Here is a 20,513-nt window from a genome sequence, read left to right as displayed (position 1 = left end):
GCTTCAATTTTTCTTTTGATCAGTGAGGACAGGTGTAGGAAAATAACATCTCCCATTTCAGGGACAGGAACTCCACTAAGCCAGTTCTAACTCCCCACAAAAGGGGATAAAGAGACCTGAACACAGGTCCCCCGCAGCCAATATACCCAACAATGTGCAAATACTCATGAGATCAGAGTGAACGTCTTCAAATGCTCAGAAATAGAAGAGCAGTGGGCTTCCCCCTAGTATTGCAGTTTGCGTGGGGCGGTATAATTTGGAACAGAGAATTAAGAGAAGCTAGGTTTAGAAACTGGGAGTCAGAATGACCTTGAGATCCCTGGCAAGGGGGGGACACAGAGGGGAGGAGAAAGTGAACTTGAGAGGGAAAGGGAAAAAGTATGGAAGGGGAGGTAGGAAAATCCCAAGACAAATCTGGGTTTTCATGGGATTTTTGTCTCACATGACACGGGTCACAGAAGCCTATCAGACATACATTCACATGTTTTCTAAAATCTGCAGAGGAATTACATTTGTATGGCAATAACAGGTGGATGTCCCATTTAATGACAAGGTAATAATACTGTTCATAAATCTGAGTACTTTCTAGGAATCAGGACTTACACACACACACACACACACACACACACACACACACACACGAGTTCAGTTAATCCTCAAAAGGCCCTTGGGATATGGATATTATTTTCATTTTACAGATGAGAAAACCGAGTATCAAAGACTTGAAAGACCTAGTACAAGCCAGTATTTTACCCCAAGTCAGTCTTATGCCTACGCCCGTGTTCTGCACAGCTGGGCTGGGAGAAGGCCTGGAGCAATAGAGACCCAAGCGCCTCTGACTGCAACTTACTGATGAATGAACCCCTGATGATGTTTAACGCGAAATACAACAGCAAAGAGCACTAACATCTAAAAGGGGTAAAAACCACGAACACCAAAGAACGCATGGGCATGAATCAAAACCCTGTCTACTGCTAGGCTACTGTTTAGGACATTGGCCAGGTTCCCAGCACCTTGCCAGCAACATCCCAGAAGGAGAGCTGCCTTAGTTTGCAATCTCCCGAACCTCCACTTGCTCTACCTTTGCCATTAGTCAAAACTAATCAAAACGAAAATAAGCGAATCAGCTGTGAAATCCCTGCTCTTCACAGTGGGCTGTGTGGTGGGAGAGAGCACAGATGGAGTTTCCTTTTTAAAGGAAATGTTTTGGCACTAGCCTCTGTTAAGAGTTTTCCCTTGTTTCCATCTGGTTTTAGTATTGGAACACGTACATGAGAGAATGGAAAAAGAAAATTCTGTTGGCGTGCTAAACCACTAGAAAAGCTAAGGTGGTCAACAGTACATCCTCTAAATCCCTGGAGATTGAAACGCTTTGCACAAGGCATGTTGTCACATTGTTTTTAAGGAAGGGGAGAGGTCATTTTCTTGGGTCCAGGCCTGTCCTGAAAAAAAATTTTAAAGAGTGCACACTTGGGAGGGAGAGGGACCCAGATTTGAGTCTCAGCCTTACCACCATCTAGCTGTCTGCCCCTGGGCAGTGTACCCGCCCACTTTAAACCTTGGCTATTTCATGGAAAGTAGAAATGACACCAAAAGCCACATCACAAAGCTGTTGTGAGGATTAAGTGACATCACATCTGTTAAGTGCTTTGTTCTCCATTTTTGGAGTCTCCTATTCACAAGGCTTTAGAAAAGACAAATATTATTACTACCAGTTTTCTCAGGAAGAGATCTAGAACCATCAAGGAAACTCTAAAACAATTTTAAGGCATCTACATTTTTTTTTTTTTTTTTTAACTGCATAACTGAAGAAAAGTTCATACATGGCGGTGTCCTTGTCAGGAGCCTCTCAGAATTTCCCCGGAGAATTGATTTTCTCTAAGACTCGAATACATCCGCTGACACTCTCATTCTCCTGTGGGGCTTCCTTAACAGCCTAGATGCTGGTGTAGAGGACTGTCACCTCCCAGCCAAAGCCAACCAAGCCTAAACTGGTAGGAAAGTAGAGTAATCGTGAAACATAATTATCTCTAAAGATGTACGAGGGAGTGTGAGAAAAGATGCTTGGTTTGGGAAGTCCTCTCTCATATAACTCTTATGCCTAAGAGACAGACAGACAAACAGAGGAGCACAGTGTCTAAGGCAATACAGGCCTAGAATCAAAGCACCTGGGTTTAAATCTCTGTTTTGTAACTCACAAACCGATGACCTTGGACCAGCCAATCGAATTCCGTATGCTCAGTTTCCTCATCTACAAAATGAGGATGGTACTGTTATCTACCTCATTGTCATAAGGATTAAATGAGTTAATATATGTAAAGGGCATAAAACCATGCCCAATATAAGAACTCAATAAATACTATTACTACTATTAGTATTATTACTACTCCTAATTCATAGGGGGACTGGTGCTTCTCTAACCTTATTGAGCACTGAAGCATGTGATGGGTTCATGGCAGGTGCTACACTGAAGGTCATTTACAAGTGACACCTGGTGGCAACATCCGCTGAGCCAGAAAACAGTGCAGAAGAAAACCCTCTCTACTTTTAACTTCATGTAACCAAGGATATCATTGCAAATGTTTTAATCCAATGTGTCTATGCACATGTCACAAAAGGGCCAAATTCTCAATGTAAAATATAATAGAAGATATTATATTTTTCTAAAATAAAAAAGGATGTACAAAGAATCATATAATCATGGCACTGGAAATAATTGTTTTTGATTGCACTGTCTTCTAGAGCTACTTAAAGTTTTAGGGCTGGATTTACATACCAAATCTCTATAATAAAGAGATAAAAAGCTTACCCTGGGCTTCCCTGGTGGCGCAGGGGTTGAGAGTCCGCCTGCGGATTCAAGGGACACGGGTTCGAGCCCCGGTCCGGGAAGATCCCACATGCCATGGGGTGGCTGGGCCCGTGAGCCATGGCCGCTGAGCCTGTGCTCCGCAACGGGAGAGGCCACAACAGTGAGAGGCCCGCAAAAAAAAAAAAAAAAAAAAAAAAAAAAGCTTACCCTGATGTATGTTCCAAATGGAGGAGAGTCTATTACTCAATAACCTCAGAAATGAGATAGAAGACACAGCACAGGTCAAAACTGTTCAACGTCTTTATGAATTTTGAAGAGTTAGGGAGAAACCTGTTCCTTAAAATATGGCTCACTCTACACCACAAGCCCTCCTGACCTACGTCAGAAAAAATGAGGTGCTGTGGCACTACAAGCATGGCCAATGGGGCCACAAGGACTGGGTGGATTTCTGTTACTTCAAAAGTGGTGACCCTGGGACATCACGACCTCTCTGATGAACACTGGTGCCTTTATCTGGGAAAAGAATCTACCACCCAATTGGGATAGGGATAGGGATGTTGTGAGGATTAACTGGAATTAAAACAAATAATAAAACATACACAGGATGATTTTTATTTTCTTCTACATAATATCTGAAAGATTGGTATTTTCAATATTTACTACTTCTATAACAAAGTATAATAACATATATATCATTATTACAGTTGTTTTGTATTTCTTCTTTCACTACTAATACCTTTGTCCATCTCTGAGTTCACTGTGGATTTCTTCATTTTTCCTGGAGAAAAACTCTTAGAAAGTCAGCTCACCACTCCTGAATAAACCATTTCTATCAAGGTCAAATTTCATCTGTCTTGTATTTTTTCCTTCTCTCTCTTCTAATATTTATAGACCTTGTAATGAGATCCTGTCTGACTTTAGAAAGTAGATAAAAAGAATTTCTTATGCCAGATCTCTGACAATTACCTTTGGTTACGCTAATCCAATAGCAACCTATAAAAAATGTCCTCAAACCCTCATAATTGGTTTGAATGTCCATTTGGATTATTAACAACCTGAATTTCTCCCTATATGATTATGTATGAAATTTGCTATAAAATTTCTAAGGGGGTTCAGAATCCTAGAACCTCAGGGCCTAAAAGGAGCTTTGAACTTGTCAACTGAATCGAAGCCCAGAAAAATTCAGAGCTTTGACCATGGCTAGTCAAAAAGAAAAGGACTAAGATGTATTCTTTTGATAGAATTGAGTACCATAAATATATCATTATGTCAAGTACAGCAATAAGACAACGCAGAGCATAACTCCCCAAGATAGTGAAACTTCTCAACCTTAGCTTCAGTATCTCATGCATGACACTTTCAAGATACAGGTAAGTTTCCCCACTACCCCTAGTGCTGCATTAGTAGGGCCTAGGTGGAACCAGGCCATCCATAAAATTCTAGAGGTTATTCGAAGGAACACCCAGGACTGGGAACTACGGAGATAAAGAACAGTATTGCCAAGTCCTAGCCTCCTAATCCCCATCATTACCTTCCATGGGGATCCATTTACATAAATGGTTTCATCAAAGATCACTCAGAACTTTTTTTTTTTTTTTTTTTTTTGCGGTACGCGGGCCTCTCACTGTTGTGGCCTCTCGCATTGCGGAGCACAGGCTCCGGAGGCGCAGGCTCAGCGGCCATGGCTCACGGACCCAGCCGCTCCGCGGCATGTGGGATCTTCCCGGACCGGGGCACAAACCTGTGTCCCCTGCATCGGCAGGCAGACTCTCAACCACTGCACCACCAGGGAAGCCCAGAACTTTTTTTTTTAATAATAAAATTTTGCTCTCTACAAATCTAAAATCATTCTGAAAAGATTAAGATTCTCTGTTTTAAGAACAGAGAATGTTTTAATCACAAAAATTAAAGTTTATGTAAGAGAATGTATTAATTGCAAAAACTGAAGTTTCTTCATGCTCCTTCTATGGGGAGCAGCCAATGAAAGATTTTTATCCATTTACGTATATGAAGGGTAGCATTATACATCACGCATACTGAATTAAAACAAGATCAGGAAAATAGATTTTAAACAGGAAATTATGGAATGTTCAGTAGGTAACTGGCCTCTAATAGCAAATTGATATTAACTTCTTAGCATGCTTCTACTGTAGTATTTTTTTTTTTGATAGGTAAGAAGTGCACTTATTTAGAGAGAAACACTCTCCACAGACAGTGTCTAGTGTAGTATTATAGACCCAAATTTCATGGAGGGGGCAACTGATTATACAAATAGTTGTAGGCAGAGCTTGCTTTACAGTTTGAATGAGTTAACAGCTCTAAGTTATAAATAAAGTCCATACTATCATCAGGTATTTAGTAAGCTATCCATTTACATAGCATCTTCCATTTAAGCATCTATTGTGTCTATACTCAGCAATGTGCCGGGTGCTATAAGGAACTATGGAGACACAGATCAGATAGATGGAAACACAGGTTTACATGATACACAGCTGCTTCTGTCTGAGGACTCAAAAGGCCATCTAGGATAACTTCTCATACCTTTAAGGGAGAGGGCTAGCCTCTGTCCATCTTATGGAGCAGACTAAGAAGGTTAATTAATTCTTATGATCATCCCACAAGTGATTCTGTAAGACATTTTTTAGAATCAATTTTACCAAGATATATTTACATGTAATAAAATGCACCCATTTTAAGTGTGTAGTTTGATGAGTTGGTGGTTACTTGTGATACACCCAAGTAAGCACCACCACAATCAACATATAGAACCCTTACACCACTGCAAGAAATCCCCTCATGCTCCTTTGCTATCAATCACCAACTCCACCCCCTGGCAACCACCAATGGGCTTTCTGTCACTATAGCTTAAGTTCTGTCCATTCTAGAATTTCATATAAATAGAATCATACATCATGCCATCTTTTCCATTTTTTTTCACACATAACACAAGGCTTTTGAGATCCATCCATGTTGCTGCATGTATTAGTAGTTCATTTAATAACCAGGTAGCATTCCACTGCATAGTTAAAAAAAATAATTTTATTCACTCACATATAGATGGACATCTGAGTTCTGATTTTTGGTTATTATAAATAAAACTGTTATGAAACTCTATGTACATGTCTTTATGTGGACATATGTTTTTATTTCTCTTGGGTAAATGCCTAGGAACAGACTTGTTGAGTCATATAAATGCAAGTTTGACTTTATAAACAACTGTCAAATTGTTTACCAAAGCAATTCTATCATTTTTACATTCCCACCAGCAAAGTATGAGAGCTCAAATTGCTCCACATGCCTGCCAACACTTGGTATTGTCAGCCTTTTTAATTTTAGCCATTGCTGAAAAGAGAAACTGGAAACCAATGCTTTAAGAATGTTAATCACAGAGGCCTCTCAGTATGTAAGTATCTGCATACCATTCAAGAAGCCAGCCAGGAAGTCCAATGAGAAACAATCAAATTCTATCCCAAAGCTCCATGGATGAATTGGAGAGGTTATTTCTCTCCTTACACAATTATAGCTAAATAACTCAAGAAAGATCTTATTTCCTTTGCTCCAGCACCATTTTGGATTCCCCTAGGGAATATACAACCCGCTCTGAAAATAATAAGTCTCATGATCACAGGCCTCTCCCTCTCAGATTATAAACTCTGCCAAATACTGGTGGAAAAAAATTCACACAAAGAATCATTACTAAAAGATACTGGATATATAAAACACCCATGCTTACATGCATATGTTGGCAAACTTTTAAAGCTTTGATACTCTTCTCTTTAAAAAAAGAATATAACTCTTTATGCTGTTTGAAAAGTGGTTAAAAATTATTTGCAGACACTGCCCTAATTTGGACAAATTTTGCCTATTCAAAATGGAGAGCCGGTTTTCATCATCCAAACCACAAGAGTTCGGACTCCCAGAAAGCACAGGAGGTTCACACTGATAGCAGGAAGGAACAGCTGTCATTCCAGGGCTCTGCTTTCACTTCACAGCCTCCTATGTGAGTTGAGCTACAAAGACTAAACAGGAGACAAGGAGGAACTCAGAATCCAGTTCATCTTTCAAAGAAGCCGCCCTTCCTCTGCCTGGAATGCTCCCTGCACCCACACCATTTCTTTTCAGAACCAGTGAGGCCCTACTTTTCTTGCAGCTCTGGGTTCTCCCAACCAGGTCAAATCCTCCTCACACATGCTTTCACATCACTATATTTTTCCTCTTTAACCATTTCCCAGTTAATAATTATGTTTATTTTAGTGAATAAAATATTAATGTCTACTGCTCCTTCCCCAACAAACAAGGTAAGCTTCATGAGTTTTTCTCCTAACTGAACCCCCAGCACCAAGAGTGCTCAGCACATAAAAAGTACTTAATAAATATGTGCGTAATTAATCAATTACTTGTTAATTAAAGCAACATCTTATCAAAGATGTACTGATAGGCCTCTACGCTTTTCATGAGTTCGAAAATAAAGGTGGCTGCTTCTTTCTCGATTACAAGAAAAATCAAACTGCAAAAACACTGTGGGTGTCAAAGTTGCCTGGCCTTCTCCTGCCCCAGTTTCCATTAAATCAGCTGCTTAAATGTCAGATCTGCTTTGTCAACCTATCCTCTCAAAATTCAAGCCCATGAAAAGGATGAAGACTTTCAGAACTCAAGACTGTCCTCCATTAGAATGCAACAGAAAAGTAATTCTCATAGTCGCAGGCTTTAAACCTGAAGGTCTTGGTGATTTGTAAAGGAGATGCAGTTATCCAGTAAGTCCCCGGTCATTATCTCGTATGGCAGGGGAAATGGTCATGCTCTTTCACCAGGAGAGGGAATTAGAGGCCCCATATCACTCTTGCAGATCTCATGATCAGAAAGAGGCTGACAATAACACGTGCCTAAAAGGCAAACAAAACGGCCCTTTTCTTCATCCACCTTTTCTGCAACTGCCTGTCTTCAAGAAATCTCAATGAAACATTGAGAGAATGGAGGTTAATTAGAATAGTGTGTGTCCCTGCTCATCCCATGTTCAGCTCAGCCCAAATACAAAACAAAATTTCTTTTAATGCATTCTATTCATTATTGGTATAAGCGAAAACTCTAGAATTCAAATTTAAAGATGTGGAAATATTTTTAAGACCTGAACCTCATTAACAAAATACTAGGAAGGTATTAGGAAAGGCTACTTCTTTAGATATTAACTGAGCCCCTATTATATGGCAAGCATTGCTCAGCACACTAAAGGAATGCAAATGTCTTCCAACAGTCACCAAATCTTATTAACCTAACTGTTACTTGGGATTTAAGAGAGACGAATATTTCAAGGTCAATTCTCATTCTAACCATTGAAAAGGCATTCTTACCAAAGGGTTATATTTCCATTTTATTTTAAACTAAGATACAGTCCTATTATTATCTCTACATGTTCTTTCTGGAAAAAAAGCTATTTCCACCTTGAAATAAATTCTGATAAACAAATGATCTGAGGCTTAATTTAAAAAAAAAAAAAAAGCTAAAAATGGGTCTAAAAATAAAGTTTTATTCCCAAGCCACAACTGAAGAAAATTGAAAAAAAGATGAATTACGGTAAGCCTAATTCCTCCATTGCCCAGTTACAAGAAATATCAGAAATATTACAAATGCTCCAGGTGCTCAGGTTAGCATCACCCATAGTTCCATGGAAAACTTATCCAAATTTCATCTCAAAACACTTGGTATGAATTCACAGTAAGTCCCACAGATATCCTACAATCACAAACGGAAAGAGAAAAAAAGTAATCCCACAGAATTCTAAGCTTAATAGAACAGATGTCTCTTCCTGACAAGGAACAGCTGTCAGGCAAAGCTGTGATCTATGAGCTGAGTCTACTTTCTCACATTCCATACAGTGTCGATATTTATCTTGAGACCAACTATTACTGATTATTGGCAACTCTTAAGAAAAAGAAAAGTCAATGAAACTCAGGCTGCTGGTAGTAACAATTATGCAAATACCAGGAAGTGTTCTAAAACAAAAAAATCTCAGAGGATAGCCCACTTTCTGTCAAGGCCCTAGGGAAGGAAAAGTATGGACAAACAGAAGTGTTTGCCAAACCCTTTACAGATGCTCTTAGTGAAACTGAAAGGACATTAAAATTGCACTTCATTATCAAAAGCCAAGGTGCCACGAGCAAATAAGGATCAAAGAAGGTAACAGAGAAACAGGAAAGGAATGGAAAGGCAGGTGCATCCAAACCTTGGGCTATAACCCTCCTGGACCCCTTTAAATTAACGGCTTTAAAACAGAAGTTGTTTTAATGATATTCATATCTGATTTCCATTACCTGACAGGCAGATGTAAGTTAAATATTCGCCTTGACCTCCAGTTGCCAAGAAAGGGATCTTTTTCTTTGTCCTCCTCTTGACTTGGACAGCTCCCAGCATCCTTTCATCAAGAGGTGCAAAAATTTCCTTGCTGATGGCAGACTTGGCACTCATTGTTGACCGAGCAAGCAGGGCACGCAGTGAGTTTTCTAAAGAAAAAGAAAAGGCAAGCTGGAATTGGCAGTATTACAAGGGCTCGTATAAGAATGAGCAGCAGATATGAACCAGCAATCCCACTCCTGGGCAAACAGCCAGAAAAGATGAAAACTCTATTTCAAAAAGATACATGCACCCCAACGTTCACAGCAATACTATTTACAATAGTCAAGACATGGAAGCAATGTAAACGTCTATCCATAGATGAATGGATAAAGAAGATGTGGTGTACACACATAATGGAATACTACTCAGCCATAAAAAAGAATGAAATAATGCCATTTGCAGCAATATGGACGGACCTAGAGATTATCATACCATGTGAAGTAAGTCAGAGAAGGACAAATATCATACGATATCACATATGTGGAATGTCAATAAATGATATAAATGAACTTATTTATAAAACATAAACAGACTCATAGACATAGAAAACAAACTTATGGTTACCAAAGGGGAAAGGGTAGGGAGGGATAAATTGGAAATCTGGGATTAACAGAAACACACTACTATATATAAAATTAGATAAACAAGGACCTACTCTATAGCACAGGGAACTATATTCAATATCTTGTAAGACCCTATAATGGAAAATACATATATATGTGTAACTGGATCGCTTTGCTGTACACCTAGAACACTGTAAATCAACTAAAATAAAAAAAAAAAAAGAATGAGCAGCAAGTTGATTCACACAAGAAGTAATTTTCAATTTGTGGTTTAACCTCTCACTTGCTTGAAATGCATCATAGAATCATTAAAAGTAAGGCCTTTACATTTGTAATAACTGTGAAAAAACTCAAACAAAAAAAGAATACAGATTTACTCGCTGAAAATGACAAACGCAGTGTGAGACGAGCAGCACAAAATGAGATCTAGAAAGTGTGTCAGTCTCTATCCCAGCTGCACCTGACTCTAACAGGCAAGTGGCACCCACCCCATTCCCATCCTGTAAGGACCATGATTTCACATTTCCAGCTGAGATCTTTCCACTGTCTAAAAATCTTTAAAGTCAAGAGTTCTTTATGCAACTTCAAAATCTCCTTTAACTCTAATGTAAACCCATTTCCCTAATTCTATTCATAGCAGAAATAATTATATCATCTTCCACATAATAACTATATATGCAACAGAAGACCATTAATTTAATCACCCTTCAGCTGCTTTGGATCAGGCTAAGTAATTAATCCTTATTTATTAGCCTCTTTCAACGGGTCCTATTTTCCATTGCTCCTCTGCCCCTCATTGCCATGCTCTGGACCCTCGCCAAATTCTCCACAGTTTCCTTCAGCCAAAGTGGACACAGAATTCTAAAAAAATGTCTGACTAATGCCAAGTATTTTGGAAATGTTACCCAGCAGTTCCCACATGTTATGCTCCTGTGGTTAACTGGCAGTGCGTGCCCAATAATTAAGAAAATAAAGCATCGTGTTGCTGACTCCCAAAGAGTCCCCCCTCACCCTTCAAATTTACATATACACAGTCCCCATGTTATATTTAGTTTTCCCAAGTTGTACTTCCCTAAAGGTCTTGATTCTGCTTATTTGTGTCCTTTATATTCAAGGTCAATCTGAATTTTAACCCTCTATCATCCAAAAACTCAGCTGCAACTTGAGTAAATGTTTCCTATTCCATCAGCCTAGTCAGAGTCTATGTCTCAAGCAGTAACCAACATTTGCTCAAGCAAATAACAAATCAGAACTAAAGGTGCAGAGAAGGCCAATGGGTTGGTCATGCAGGCTGTACAGAGCATTCAGAGATCCTGCAGAGGGATCAACAGCACAGCTATATATGGTAACAGTAGCTCAAAGAGCTGGTCAACCTACCGTAAAATCAAGCCAGTTGGTAAACCAACACCTATTACGTGCCACCTCAATGCTCAGTATAGAGATATAAGAAATAACTAAGATATGCTCCCTGCTCTCCAGGAGTTGACTACTGACTACATCAAAGGTTTCCCTTACATCCAGATGATTTATGATGCAAGACCGCGAAACATCCTTCCCAATGCTAGATTCACAAATGCCGCCCACACAGCTGTCCACCTGTAACTGGTCCCACACCTGTAACCTCATGGTAGGAAAGAGATATATTAAAAAAGAACCTTCCCCTGGTTAAAGAAATTTCTCGTGGTTTCAGTTCTGTAGTAGGTTTTCTTAGTGGCAGCAAGAATAAAGAATAAATAGTGTTGGTGTTTATTATCTATCTATACCTCTATCTAGACATTATAGATCTATGCCCAGATCTACGCGCTCAGATCATGCCATTTTATCATTGCAATCAGGTTCTTCCTACTAGCTGAGTACAAAATGATGACGGAGTTTCTCAACGTGCTGACCTCTAACTGACACCCTGTGATTTCCTAGAAGTTAGCAAACAGAATTTCCCCCACTGCGATTTACCCCATGACTTTGCTATGCAGGGTGTTATAATTTACAGGGACTTTTTTTTTAAAAAAAGAGAGAAACTAGTTCTTTTCTAGCCCCAAGGCCTCTCACCTCTCAGCATTTGGGGACACATGAAAGAGAAAGCCAGTGGTAGCACAGTGGCTTCAAACGTCCGATAAAAACAATGTAGAAAGAAAGTCATCTTCCCAAACTCATCAGGCATTCTCTAACCAGCGCCTTCCCAACTGTGACAAGGCTTTTGCTTTTCCAACTCAAATTCACATTTTTCAAAACTTGTGGTTAAAAGAAATAGAGATTTATCATTGTATTATGCAAAATCTGTCAGAGAAAAAAAAAGAAAAGGAACAACATGCATGTGCTACTAAATTTTCAGGAAATCTTGCTCTTCTTTTGAAAAACTGGTAAGAAATGGAAATGGCCTTTTGCTGTTTTTTTGGTATGGATATTCAGCATCCAAGAACAAGAGAGAGAAAAAAAGAGGAAAAATAAAACCAGTAACTTCACCGACCACAAGTTTGGAATCAGACAAACTTGGCTTCAAATCTTATTTCCAAAACTGAAGACCTGTATGTGGGTAAATCTCTTAAAATTCAGACCCTCGGTTTACTCACTGCAACATGGAGAAAGCCTCACCTAATTCGTGGAAGCACTGAAAGAATTAGACGAAACAATGCATGCAAATCATTTATTCTGGTGCCTGAATCATAATGAATGCTTAAAGTGGAAAATTTTTATTAACTCTCCTACTAAGATATGAGAAATAAAAGACCCTCTGAAATTGCAGAAACTAAGTAAATGTAGCCATCCATAACAGAAGGTATTTGTAAAAAAGAAACTCGATTTTATTTACCAAAGCTTTGCTTTTCTCACTCACGGGTATGAAACCCTCTAAATATGGAAAAACAGTTTAACATATGGAGGGCTCTGTATAAAGTGTTATCAGGATGAGCTATTTATAGGTTTCACCCTCAGGAAACTCACTCGCAAGAGACTATCAGGCTCTTTTTTTTTTGGCTGTACGCGGGCCTGTCACTGTTGTGGCCTCTTCCGTTGCGGAGCACAGGCTCCGGACACGCAGGCTCAGCGGCCATGGCTCACGGGCCCAGCCGCTCCGCGGCATGTGGGATCTTCCCGGACCGGGGCACGAACCCGCGTCCCCTGCATCAGCAGGCGGACTCTCAACCATGCGCCACCAGGGAAGCCCAATCAGGCTCATTTTTATGGGAAATTGTCTAAAGTTTTTGTCCAGGCCAAGGATACTAACAAGCCTGGGAGCACGCGTGTATGTTTCTGATGCCACCTGGAAATGGGAATGGACAGTGGATTAGAAGAGAAAGAATCAGAACATAAAAGGGGTGCTAATGTAGCTTCATGGAAATAATCTATGAGTGTCTCCCAAACCTGACTGCACATCTGAACTCGGCAAGGAGAGCTTTTCAAAAATGCAGACCCCTGGGCCCCTCCTTTACCCCCACCAAATAAGAATCTTGGCATCTGTAGTTTAAACACCTCTCTAACTGCAGCCATCCTGACATCTAAGTGAAAAGCTGACAGCCTAACTAAGGAGGAACTGTGGGGACGGAAAGGAGTGTATTCTCAGGAGAGAATACAGGAAGAGAATGTACAGGACTTTTTCTCTCCTTTCAACCAAGCAGATTTCTCAGGTCTTAGATCTTCCTACTGGTAAATCAATGTCCAGCCCACAGCTGGACCTCTTTGTAAGGAAAACAAGATGAATGCACAGCGGTGGTACACCACTGACCACAGTTACTCCAACCTACATCCCCCTGAAGGGGAGCAGGACATGCCGCCCCGAAATATTCTGCTTTAGTATATTGATTGTTTTGAGCCAAAGGTATCTGAAAAACAGCAAATGTAGGGACAGGCTTTCTCTGAATTCCCTTTATCTGTCTAAAGACAGATCCTCCAAAAGGAACTCAGTTGTTATAAATCCCCTCTCCAGGAGTTTCATCCACCAAAGACTGATTCTTGTCACAGGACAGTAGACTAGAAGTCGACACCACACTCAGACACACTCTGTCACAAACTGTCACACCTCCTATCTAGTCTTGTAAGGGCCCATTCATCTTCTCTAAAAATCTTTTTCTCTCCCCTAAGAGGTCTACACCCCATCCCCCTTCCCTAATAATATGGTATTTAATCCTGAATTCTAAGCCACCTTGGGAATTATTCATTTTTCCCGGGGTATCTCCCATGTATACACAATGTATACATGTTAATAAACTTCTGATTGGTTTTCTCTTGTTAATCTGTCTTTTATTACAGGGGTCTCAGCTAAGAACTCAGAAGAGTAAAGGGAAAACTATTTTTCCTCCCCTACAACCCATGGAAGCTTTCTCTCTTCCTGGTCCACAGCTTCTAAAGGCTATAATTACAAAGCTTTCCCATCCAAGAAACCAACCTACAATATGATTTGCAAGTCAAAGCAGCAGGCTGCCTTAAGTGGTAGTTTTGGAAACTAATCACAGTTAGCTTTCCTCTCCCTCAAGCTTTTTCATCTATCTTCTTCTCCCTTTAAGCCATCTAACCCATAACCACTTTTGTCAGCACACTGTTATGGTAGTGAGATGGCCCTGCACCTACTATCCTCCTCTCCAGGAGGAGTTGTAAACTCCAAGGACCTCACGGAGGAGGCAGATGAAGTACGTAAGTTAAGGGGTAGAGAGGTAAGCTGTTTTTGCATTCCAACACTAACATTTTCCATTTCCAGTACTTGAACTGACACGTGTCCTCTGTGGTCAAGAGACAAGGAGGAGTGGTAGGAACTCATTAAAACCGCAGATGACCTGTGGTGGTGCACTCACCATCCTGCAGGTGGGTCTAAGGCGGTGGGGGTGACAGGGCTTATTTATTTCTCACCTGAGAGGTAAGCGCCGCCTCTGGTGAAACAGAGGCGCCATTTATTTCGCTTAATATTATTAGATAACAGTTGCCACGCTTCACATGCAATCTTCTGATCATGGTATAGCACTGGCTATGCCAACACAAGTAATCTGGACTGTATGACGATTATATTCCCATTGCCAGCAAGTAACCAGAATGCCTGGTTTTAGACGTCACCCTCTTAAACTAGTTACTATGACTCAACCCTGAGGTAGATGCACTCAAAACCAGCCGATATCAAGTTTCAGAATTCTGCAAGTTAACAGCCAACAGGATATCATCCCAGAACACTTTTGGGGAGAATCAGCTGGTCTCTAACTAGTGCATGGGAACTCTAGTGAGGTGACCTCAAGTAACTTAGAAATAAGGTTATTCTCTAAGATAGGACTTCTCTACATTGCCACTTTGTTTCCGAAATTCTACAAATACAACTTGACTCTCGCCTTTAATTGGATGACCCTAATCGTGCACCCAGATCCCACTGCCTTCCTGGTTTTAAATCCATGTGTCTAGCTGGCAAGTGAGCATTTCCACTAAGAGTTAATTTAGACTCAGTCTTGTCTCTCCAACCCTCCAAGTCCCCATAACAACTAACCAATGACCAAGTTCTGTAGATCCAATTTAATATTTCTGGGCACCACCAGATCCTCTTCATCCTCACATCCTCTCCCTTAATTCGGATCCCCATCGTCCCTGGTTTGAAAGATCTGGATGCCTCCTAAAAGGGTTCTAGTACCGCTCCCACCTTGCTACCACTGTCCCTCTATACTGTCCAAGGTAAATACTCTAAAGGGTAAATATGCTTCAGGTATACCTGTATTCAACTGTTTCTACTCCATGCCTCATGTCCTGAAAGAGAAACACAATTACCTTGACAAGGAACCGGGGAATGTTATAAATACTGAGGCCGAAGTAGAGAAATGTTAAATTGCTTCCCTTAAACTCCACAGTATTTAAGTACTAAAGGTTACAAGTCAGATGTTATTACACAGTCATTAAACTTAGAGATACTCTAAAAACGTTAACTGTACTCCAGAATCCAAAAACTTCACTTAGTAGCCAGAAAATACGCAACCTGTTAGGCTATAAAAATCCATTTTATTTTTCTTGTTCCATAAATGAAGACCAATGAGATAATTTGAGGTCAATTTAGCTACTTTATAAAAATTTACGCAAGGGTTACTGATTATTATAAATATGCAATTCTACTTCGACTTAGACAACTTTACTCTTGGATAAGACAGTTCTCAAGATGAAAACTTTAGTCCATCCATAGCATGTAAGCATGAGGATAAATCAATTAGACGAAAGTTTCAACCTACCAGCCAATTTTTCCATGTACTTCAACTATTACTCTCAACTAAAAGTTCTTATAAATAGAAATTAAAATGGGAGTTAGATATGCCACTAGACTAGACAGATAACTTTAATCTGGTGATACCATTCAAAGTTGAAAATTGCAATCACTACGAGTTCATCATTCTTTCTGGTAGAAACAACAAGGGCTAAGGAAGGGGCTTGCCAATGGTATAAAACCAGAAGGGGATGGCAGACCAAGAACCCATACTTAAGATTTCCCAAGATTTACAAAGATTGAGACTAAGTCAATGTCATACAGCAAATCTGCTAAAAATATCCTAGAAAGAGCCAGAAACTTACAAACAGGAAAAATTAAAATTTTAAGTATACGTATAAAAGCTAAAAATATTCTCTATTCTGCTAGAAAAATATTTGGAGATAGACCAAAAAAATATATTAAAGGGGGAATTCCAAACAAAGACTGTGTATATCAACATCAACTGGGGGTGCCCAGGTCTTGTTCACACAGATTCAGGGTACCTGTGGCGGCAAGGTCTGGGATTTGTTTTCTTGATGATAACTTTGATTTATTCCACTGTACAACCAGGTCCAGATCCACTGTCTCTGGGTTTTTGTTTTTTTCTCTGTATTTAATGAATTATTTATAAAATAAAGACTCCGTAAACCTTTTTTGAGAGTACATGGCAGATGCTCTGTAAAGCTCTAGTAATGAGTCACTGAGGTTTGTACAGCACTTCATGATTTACAAAACACCTCCATGCAATCCCAAGTATACAATCAAGACAGCTGCTAAATGCATCTTCCAAAGCTTGCTCTTTTTGTAAATTAGAATCTTTAGGTATGTGCGTTTATGAATGGTTAACTATGGCATTTTTAACCCACCCCTATTGGTCACAGGATTATGAAGAAGTTATAATTCCTCTCTTACAGAGATTAGTATTTGAACTGAAACCTCTAGAACCAGCAACTCCACTACGAGAGAAAAAGGAAATGTTGTGTGTATTATACATGATGCATGCTTACTTCAGATCCATTTTTAAGAGCAAAACATTATAAACAACCTAAATACCCATCAATATTCAATCTACATTGTTAAAATGCAGTATAGCCCTTCAACCCAATGGACTATCACACAATCTTTCAAAATCATGGCAAAGATCTATAGATACTAACTTGAAATAATACAGAGTGAAAACAAGGAAGTTACAGAACAGAAAATGAGCTCATGAATGTAAACGTATATGTGTGTACTGATATGCATAAAGAGATTTCCAGAAAAATGTCTGCCAAAATGTTAATATGATTATGTCTGGGTTTTGAAACAAAGAAAAATAGGTCTAAGATTCTACAGGGCAGTATTCTTATTCCACTATAACTCGACTACAGTGTTCCTTAAAAAAATTTGTTTTTGAGGTACACTCTCTCTCCCCAAACTGGAAGATATATCAAAATTTATTTTATTGAGATCCAATTATCAGTCTGCCCTACTCTCTTTTCAACTCCAGTCCAGGCATGGTGTTGGGAATCCCAAAGGTGAAAGCGGATACATTTCCACCTTCAAGGAGTTGTGAGAAAGGAGAGCAGATGTTGTGAATGATTACCACAAGGCCTGGAAGTGATTTTGGTGAGAAGAAAACGTCACCTTTCCTCTGAGCAAATGCAGCTCCATGCCGGGACCCACGACCTGGTGAGCAGAATGCCAGCCAGATGTCCACTTGCACCTGTTCGCTTGGACACAATCCCTGGAGCAGTGCAAAAGCAGCACAGCCACACACGGCAACCCTGGTCATGACCCTTAGCTCCTTGAGGAAGGAAAAGAAGCTCTTTTTTACCATCAGGCTACCAAATACCATAAGACCTGGCTGGCTTTCTCTTCCGTGTATATACTAACCCTCCTCTTGTATGAGACATTATGTTCACAGGATCCTCCAAGCCGGTGACTCATGTCTGCTTTAATTATAAATCTAGACTATTGTCATCTCCTCTTTCCTTGTTTATATGTTCAGTAAGCACATTCTTCTTGTAGGCTTAATATCCAAAGAACAAACCCTTCTCTGCACCCAGACCACAAGACCTGTGTTTACACAAGTTTATTTACGTGGTGGGTGGACTTTTTAGCCACCTTGTCGATCACTTCCTAACTTTAACAGATGATATGACAAAGCCGAAAAATAACATTACCAAGAACAAAAAAAGGCTGCTGGGAATACACCATTTGGAGGATTTGTTGAGGGATTTATTCTGTAATAGAACCTCCACATTCACAAGTTTAAATTTCCAGGATCAGCTAAGTTGCTCCTACAGTACCCGTATACCGACTCGACAGTGATGGGGAGAAATAAAGTACCAAAGGGAAGGGCAGGCTGGGGGTGCACTCACTGGATTATGACAGAATTATTGATCCAAAGTGTGAGGCAGGCCTTAAAAATGAGTTTAAGCATATCAAAGAAAGAACAAAGGGTTATAAGGGAAAATGAACCAAAAGGAGCTCCAATTGTTGGCATCCCCCAATTTTCGAGTACTCATGTCATTGTGGTGCCCAACAGCTAGCTGGCAAACTAACAAAACAATATGTTGGCCTGAGAGCATTGTTTATTAACAACACTCATTATAGACAAATCTATTCTAACCAAATATGGACCAAGCCACACGAAGACTGACAACATGAAAATAAACATTTTAATTGCGTGCCACGCTCTGTACTGATTGCTGAATTAGCGTGCTTCTTCTACTTACGCTGAAGATAAAACAACGGGGGAGACACTGAACCCACACATGAAAGGAAGTGGAAGACAGTGTGGTTCAGGTGTTTTCTCTTTTTGATGTATACAGAAGTTTACAACAGAAGTTTTGGATTAAAAAATAAAGACCGAACATATCAACCATTAAAAACAAAGAAATCAATGAACAAATCCTCCAGCAAGCATAAAATAAGCCTTTTATATCGATATCTGTTAACTCAAATCTTAGGTAAATTATAAATTCTCTTGATTCAGCTATTTCTGTTTTAGAACAGACCTGGAATATAACACTAAAAAGGTAATAAACCTTTAAAAAGACCCTCCAATTTTTAGTGTACGAAACCTACAAACCCAAAAAAGTAGTTGAAACAAGTTATATATTTTCTAAAAATCAGAGAAAACTTCTCAAAATAGTCTCTAAATCATCAATTCTGAGAATATTTCCTACTTGAATCCCTCATTTGGAGAATATCATCTCTTTATAATTTCTTGAGAGAGTTTCAATTCGTTTTCTGTAATTGACATTTTATCAGTGTTATACTCTGACATGAAGTCCTTCACAGCAATGAGGGGCGCAGAAGAAATGTGATACATCCAGAAGCCCTGTTATACATATTTACACTGTCAACTTAAAAGACTAAGGACTCTGTCCTTCAATGGCTCAATTTCACAAATGCGATTTTCAATAAGGTCATTAAACTCTTCCCATACGGATCAAGCCAAGGATTGTCATTTCAACTTTAATCAGTCTCCCCAACAATCAAGTTCATGATTTTGTGCCTGTGCACTGGAATCTGAATGGTGCTGAAAATGATTCCCTCCCAGCCTCCAAAGGCTTTTCCCGTCAGCACCTCAAATTCCGACGGGAGATGCGTACACTTAAACGTGTGACTTTGGTATCTGGAAGTCCTCATTCATACATTTTTACGTGGGAGAGAGGAGGGTGAGATTCCATTTTATAGATGAGGAAACTAAAGCTCAGAGTAGTTAAGTAAGTTACTCTAGATCGTGCAGCTTTTCAAGGGCAGAGCTAGGATGTGAACCTGGGAAGCGTGATCCTCGTAGTCTTTGCTCTCCCTATCTCCTATTGAAGAAATGAAAAAGGTAGGAAGAGATGAGATAGAAATACATTCCAGGTAAATCAAGACAATTTCATCTGCTTCACAGTGTTGCCTCTGATCGGCCTTGCTTTCGGGTGGACAAGATACTCTTATCATCCCTGCCCAGCTACTACAAAGATAACGAGTCAGGCTGGAGTTTGAAGTCGTTCTTTCTGGATATCTGCTCATCTTGGGTGTGCGGGTCATGCTGTGATACTGGCAGAGAGGATCACGTAATCTAGTTAGAATAGAGCTTGTTTTGATTCCACAGATGAAAACTGGGGAGTTCAGAATGCATTAGCAGAGAGTCTGTGATAAAGCTCTATCTCCACAAACAGGACAATGCCCACCAAAGCCTCATCACAGCTGTTTGCCACCCTCCTTTGGAGACCAGCTGTTTATAACAGGAGTCAACTCCTGGGAGGACCTTGGATGGCTGCCACCAGGCAGTTTTATGAACCTTGCAGGCTATTTTCCAAACCGGAAAAGGCTTAAAAATGAAAGGCACATATTTCAAAGGTTTCTGCTGGTTCTCAGGGAAAACTCCTCTTTCCACTTCCTTTGCTGTATTACCCCCCTCTGGTATTTCAAAAGCACAACTGGGACCCTCCTTGTTACCTCCTACCCCATACTCTTTCTGTGTCTTCTGTCTTCCACTGCCAAGGCTTCAAGCAACCTTAGCTGCTTCCCTAACAGCAGTGCCCCTGGCTTCACACATTTGAAATGC

General features: G+C 39.9%; 1 protein-coding gene across 1 annotated transcript in view; it reads right to left on the bottom strand.

The window, feature by feature from the left end:
* Positions 1–20,513, bottom strand: part of STXBP6 (syntaxin binding protein 6) — a 265,295-nt gene that overhangs the window by 185,652 nt on the left and 59,130 nt on the right. Inside the window, exon 2 of the mRNA XM_024769184.1 lies at positions 9,118–9,306. Coding sequence (XP_024624952.1) covers positions 9,118–9,271 — 154 coding nt within the window. The 5' untranslated portion in view covers positions 9,272–9,306. The remainder of the gene's footprint in view (positions 1–9,117; positions 9,307–20,513) is intronic.

This window comes from Neophocaena asiaeorientalis, unplaced genomic scaffold (assembly GCF_003031525.2).
Source record: "Neophocaena asiaeorientalis asiaeorientalis breed wild unplaced genomic scaffold, Neophocaena_asiaeorientalis_V1.1 scaffold144, whole genome shotgun sequence".
Taxonomy (NCBI): domain Eukaryota; kingdom Metazoa; phylum Chordata; class Mammalia; order Artiodactyla; family Phocoenidae; genus Neophocaena; species Neophocaena asiaeorientalis.
Note: the sequence above shows the minus strand (reverse complement) of the source record. Positions and strands in the feature narration are given on the sequence as shown.